This window comes from Electrona antarctica (genome assembly GCF_951216825.1).
Source record: "Electrona antarctica genome assembly, chromosome: 4".
Classification (NCBI taxonomy): domain Eukaryota; kingdom Metazoa; phylum Chordata; class Actinopteri; order Myctophiformes; family Myctophidae; genus Electrona; species Electrona antarctica.
In genome coordinates this window covers 41,674,478-41,681,337 of record NC_136809.1, presented here as the reverse complement: position 1 = coordinate 41,681,337, position 6,860 = coordinate 41,674,478, and the positions used below count along the sequence as shown (strand labels likewise).

The 6,860-nt window shown below is 44.5% G+C and overlaps 1 protein-coding gene across 1 annotated transcript in view; it reads right to left on the bottom strand.

The window, feature by feature from the left end:
- The window catches only part of vegfc (vascular endothelial growth factor c), a 97,823-nt gene that overhangs the window by 21,105 nt on the left and 69,858 nt on the right, over positions 1–6,860 (bottom strand). The window contains exon 4 of the mRNA XM_079498134.1: positions 739–878. Coding sequence (XP_079354260.1) covers positions 739–878 — 140 coding nt within the window. The remainder of the gene's footprint in view (positions 1–738; positions 879–6,860) is intronic.

Here is a 6,860-nt window from a genome sequence, read left to right as displayed (position 1 = left end):
TGAATTGTCTGGCTGTTTGTAGAACAGCAGGAACATAGGTATTTGTTTAATACTGAAACATAATTATACATTATGAAACAGCGCTAGCGTGGGGAGAGGCTCCCTTCATGCTGCTTCTGACAATGTTTTTCAGTCATGCGATTTATTTCACTTTGCTTCATTCCATGTGTGTCTCTGTACAACCAGTTGGTTTATGAAGAACAACACATACTCACTCCCGATCATTTGTCAACAATTCACATACATTGTGCTGACGGATATATTGTGCTGTCATGTCATCAATCATCACATCACACTGAGTTAGTTGGAATTTGTCCAGAATCAGATATTTCACATTCAAACGAGTTTGGGTTCATTTTAACATCTACTCTGGCTTCTGTGTTTCAACCCGGACAGTTTTTTTAAATTCTTGATTCAGTATTTAGATTTTTGATGTTCATTTTATCAGACATGCCTGATATGGAGCACGAAAGTCTGACGTCAATATCGGTAGAGGGCACTAAGTCCACAGGTTCATGTACTCTTTATTTGCATTGTAATCCCATAGGGGGATTCACTCATATGGATATGAATAATCAACTGACTGTGAGAAAACGCTAATGTTACGGTGCGTGTGTGTGTGTGTGCGTGCGTGCGTGCGTGCGTGCGTGCGTGCGTGCGTGCGTGCGTGCGTGCGTGTGTGTGTGCAGTGTGTGTGTGTGCGTGCGTGCGTGTGTGTGTGCATGCATGTGTTCTTACTCAGGAAGTGCCCTGCGGATGATGCTGTGAACCTGCTTGTAGACATCCAGCTTGGACAGACAGCTGCACTGGGTGTGATTGGCCACGCTGATGGTCACTGGCTTGGTGCCGTGGCTGAGGGGCACCGTGATCTCAAACAACTACACGCACGCACGCACGCACGCACGCACGCACGCACGCACGCACGCACGCACGCACGCACGCACGCATGCACGCACGCACGCACGCGCACACACACACACACACACACACACACACACACACACACACACACACACACACACACACAGAGGGGGAGAGAGAAAGAGTTAGGGACAATAGAAAACTGTGTGTGTGTGTGTGTGTGTGTGTGTGTGTGTGTGTGTGTGTGTGTGTGTGTGTGCGTGCGTGCGTGCGTGCGTGCGTGCGTGCGTGCGTGCATGCGTGCGTGCGTGCGAGAGAGACAGAGAGAGATATGCTTCTCCTTTGTTTTGTTCATGAAACTAAATCACATACAGTACAATCACCAAACAAAGAAATCATACATTCTAAAACGGTTAGTTCCAATACTTGATTCTGATTGGCTGGCTGAATGGCTGAGAGGGTAGAAGATCGATCTAACCTGAGACCTCTTGTGGCTTATTGCTTTAATAAACAACCGAAGAAATCTAACCAAAGAACTGGCCTGCCATTGAATAGAACCTGCCATTGGGGGAGATTTGCCAGGTGTGAAATGGTGCCAGGTGTGAATAGGTTCTATTTGGGCTCCTTCCCTACTGTACTTCCTTCACAAGTGTTACAGGTGATACTAATTAAGGCTCTGTTACATTCTGGTCAAGTGCTGAGTGCTGCTATTGTACATGCTACACCAGTGTGTCTCTAAAAGTGTCCTGGAGTGGGTTCCAAATGTTCCCGTACAGGTCCATTTGGTTCCATTTGTACACTTTCTGTCAACAAATTCCTTGCAGTGATGGAGTTTGGAAGTGCTCATTGGATATCATTCAACAGCTCACCCACGTACCACCTGTTTTGAATTTGCACATAATGCAGGAGGCAGCAGGACTTTGCTTTATTGAAAGCAAGCGCTTCCAAACTCCCAACACTTTTGGAATTTCTTGACAGAAAGTAGCTCATAACATCTCTACGGTGGATTTATATGAAACAAACACTTTGCAGATAGAAACAGGATAATTCAAGATTTTCGCACAGCTGCAATGATGATCTTGACATTGTTTAATACAATCAGATAGGACTTTTCTGTTTGGATGTATGGGCTGTCAATGGCAAATTGTGGCTAGTTGCCACTCTGCCGTTAACTTAATACACTTATAGTGCCATTGCCTTAGATGTACTATTGGTCTTTTATAGTGCTTATGATCGATCAAGTCATAATGCTTTACATTAGCATTGGGACGTTGCTAGGTGATGTTGTCAACAGTAATGGAGCATGCCATCTTGAATTTCGCGCACACCCGCACCCACCTCGCCTTTATCTCCAATTCCTTGTCCCAGATGGCATTTCTGGTCAAAACAAGGTTAATTCCACGGCCCATAGCCGACGCTGTAATCGCAGCGGTCAGCCTTTCTCATCACCGGTCGGTAGATCCGGATGTGGTCCGACAAACACAGTGTAAGTAACAAAAGTAACATCCAGTCGTGGGTTTTGGCTCTTCAAAATAAGGGTAAAACGGGGGGAAATCCTGTCGTGATTAATGAATCCTGGCGGCCAAACGGTATATATGGCAAGATGGCCGCGGTCTGCATAAGGTGTATTCTGTGTGCGTAGAGCCCATTGGCATCTCTTCACATAAGGTGTATTCTGTGTGCGTAGAGCCCATTGGCATCTCTTCACATAAGGTGTATTCTGTGTGCGTAGAGCCCATTGGCATCTCTTCACATAAGGTGTATTCTGTGTGCGTAGAGCCCATTGGCATCTCTTCACATAAGGTGTATTCTGTGTGCGTAGAGCCCATTGGCATCTCTTCACATAAGGTGTATTCTGTGTGCGTAGAGCCCATTGGCATCTCTTCACATAAGGTGTATTCTGTGTGCGTAGAGCCCATTGGCATCTCTTCACATAAGGTGTATTCTGTGTGCGTAGAGCCCATTGGCATCTCTTCACACTAGGTCTGCATAAGGTGTATTCTGTGTGCGTAGAGCCCATTGGCATCTCTTCACACTAGGTCTGCATAAGGTGTATTCTGTGTGCGTAGAGCCCATTGGCATCTCTTCACACTAGGCTAATCAGGCACAACAAAGGGGGGGGGGGGAGTGTGAATAGGTCAGATGCCCTGACGTAGTCGTAGACCTTCTAGGTCGAAATGCGTTGGTCATATTCTGTTGCCTTGCTCAAAATAAATCATTTTCTTGCAAGTCTGCAATTTACAACCTTTGGGGGGGAAATCAAATAGCAGTGCTACTTTGTTCTTACCTTGTGCGAGTAGTATTTTTCTTTACCAGATATTAATTTGGATAATGTGTCACCATGGCTGTTGTTACGGTGCAGCTGTTACTATTTTGCTGTTGGCTGTTGTGTTTGGCAGGACAGTGAAAACACATAACGGTGTTGAGAGGTTGTGCAACAACCCTGTAGTGATGATGATGATGATGATGATGAGGGTGTTTGAGGTTTGACGTTTAGAAGCTGGAGGTTTCTGTGGTGGTTTGTCCTCGCCAGGAGGTTCTGCCTGTTCCTACTGAGGCTTTGTGCTCTGCCATTTTATATGGGGTTATTTTTAGTCCGTTTTCTATTGAGCAGGGTTTAAAGGTTGGGGGGGGGGGGGGGGCAGAGGGGCATAAAAGGAGAGCATAAAATAAGTAAAAGTGTGGGAGATATTTGACTCATGAACTGCAGGCAGTGATACTACCAGTCCACCTAACAATTGTATCTGGTGCCGTGTGTCGTTGTTCCGACGGCACATTATTCCGACGGAGTGTTGGTCAGACTCACCCCATTACTAACCCTAAACATAACCCTAACCACACACAAATGGGATAATTAATGGGATGTCGGAATTATGGGCACTCCCCAATATATCCATTCAGGAGAGAGAGAACACCCCACAAATGATTTATCAGTTTAAATGTTATAGTTCATGATTATAAATAGCAAGGGTCTGTTTGGTTCCATGTGTTACACTCTTGGAGTTACAGAACCGTAAGGGTCCATTCGGTGCATGCCATTTGTTACACTCTCAGAGTTACAGCTCTGTAAGGGTCCATTTGGTTCCATTTGTATACACACTCAGAGTTACAGACCCATAAGGATCCATTTGGTTCCATTTGAACACACTCAGAGTTACAGACCCATAAGGGTCCATTTGGTTCCATTTGAACACACTCAGAGTTACAGACCCTGCATACGGGTCCATTTGGTTACATTTGTACACTCTCAGAGCATCACTTCCAACATCACTTTTTAGGGGGCATAGCCTAAAGGGGCGAAAACCCCTCATTGTTTTTGTACTTATTCCGCCATCACAGTTTTGGCAGTTCTGTGATGTTGTTTTCCACGAAATTCTGCAATATTGTACAGGGTCGTGAGAATCGCTCAAGAACTGAACTCACAGTCATTCGTCAAAGGACCTCCGACCTTTATATCTCCCAATGAATTAATTATATGATCTGCTCTATCCACTCTTGACATCAAAAAAAGTGACAAAAAGATTTCCATAGCCTGGTTAACCACTCCCTCTTGAAATTGCATTTCCATTCATCTGTGTGGAGTCTGGACCCTGCTAATGCATGGTTGGTTGCAGGAGTACAGCGTTGACAGACAACCACTTCAGCCAGGCAGCGTAACACAATAACTGACGCCATCTCCAGTCACGGAACACAGAACTTGATTGGGTCCAAGATCCAGACCCTGCTAATGCATAGTTGATTCGTGGGGGTAACAAAAAAAGTGACATCATCGCCAGTCTCCAACCTAATCACTCCTCTCTATATAACATTATAATAAATTGTTAGTCCTAATGGAGTCATTGTATCGAGTATCAAGTAGTATTTAGTGTTGAATTACTAATTAGAAGACAGGCATTTTATATATCTTTATTACTGTTATGGCTTGACCCGTCTTATCGTTGCTTGCAGCTATATTTTGTCTTGCATGAGTGTTGCATGGCTACATGAATTCTCTCCTGATAAGCCTATCTCACAGAATTTCCCCGCGCCCCTTAATACGCCCCCTTTTGGGGTTAGTGGTGAAAGCGTGACGTCACTCCATAGACGCTACATGTTAACAGAGGTAATTTAAGAAGTCTACAACTTTTGTTTTCTCAAGGTAAGGTTTGTTCTATCTGTTCGAGCTGATTTACCATCTTGTTTGCTTCATAATAATATTGGTCTGTCACATTTTTACATTAGAAAATGTACTTAGATTCTCCAGAGAAAAAAACGTGTAAATGCTAATGTTAAAGACACCACTATTTACCGGAAGTGGGCGTGAAAAGCGGGCTGTGAGATAGGCCTATTGGATACATCATGTGATATTATGTGAAACCGTGACCCTCCTCCCCCAACCGCAAGTCACCCGAGTCAATTACCCTGAAATTGAAGGATTTATTATAACAGCCCCCCCCCCCCCCTCCTCTAGCTAGTTGACCAAATGTCATTGCTAAACCCACATCAAAGACTCATGGAAGTGCTATCCTGCTTGTGTGTGCGTGTGTGTGTGTGTGTGTGTGCGTGCGTGTTTCAGGGTTTTTTTTGTGGGTGGGCTCCTTGAAGGGACCATTACCATGGCAACCACTCAGCCAGGTCAAAGGCACTCAAATGCACCGGGTCAGTTTTAATGATCCCGATTAGAGAGAGAGAGAGAGAGAGAGAGAGAGAGAGAGAGAGAGAGAGAGAGAGAGAGAGAGAGAGAGAGAGATGCAGTAGCAGTGTTGAATGGAGGTCAGGGAATCTAATTGGTTTGAATTCAGGCTCCTAAATGCTGAGTCAATGAAGAGGCTTTCACTCTATTGTGTCCTTCTCATGACATGTGACCACTGTCCTGACTGAGAAAACACTGAAACAACAACGTTAAAGAGCCATCATTCCACACCAAGAACAACTATCACTATACTGTAACTACATCATTCACACATGCCGAAAAGATCTATGAACTTCATGAAAAAGTTTAATCTGCAACATCCAATAAGTAGTGTTGGGGGTCCCTGCTTTATTTCTCTCTCAGCTAGGTGGGTTCCTTGGCCTGAAACACATTGAAGACCCCTGACCCATAGGACAGGTGTGGAGAACAAACGGCCTGCCAATCAACTCTCTATCTCTCTCTCTCACACACACACACACACACACACACACACACACACACACACACACACACACACACACACACACACACACACACACACACACACACACACACACACACACACACACACACACACACACACACACACACACACACACACACACACACACACACATTCAGACAGACAGAAATGCTGATTGAAAGACGCTTAAAATCTGTTCAACGCCAGGAACCAAAACCGTTTACCGCAATTTGCATCGTCTGCTAAGTGTTGAAACCTGTCAACGTCTGCCAGCGTTTTGCCTTCGACGTCCTGCCAAACACAGCAGATAGGAACAAAGTTAAACACCGAAAACTTGAGCAATGATAACCTGACCTTCATTTGGTACGAAAAAAGTGAAATAATAAGAACGTTTCTAACACCAAGCTTTCCATGGAAACTGGACAACAAAATACGTAACTCAGACAAGAGTCACTTCAGTTCAGATAAACAGTAAATTATCTAGTCTACCACAATGTGAATTAGCTCCTAAGTATTTAAATCCCTTCGGTGGCTTGCCAGGCCTTTCAGCCCACTGCCAAAAACAGCATTTAGCAAAAACTAGCAGAGGAGAAGAATGTGTTGTGAAACCTCAGCGAAACCCACAGCTTTATTGCGGTGCTGCCAGACGCATAGCTTGTAACATTTTTTTTTTGGGGGTGGGGGGGCTTTCTGGATCTTTATTTTAGCTGTATTTTATTGTGAGAGGTGACAGTGACATTGTCCTTGAAGTATTGAGTACATTTCACTATCAAGAACCACACCACCAATGAGAACATTTAACAGATTTATTGATAACAGGAAGAAAGACATGATCATGAACACCACGACGGGCCATCGACGGCG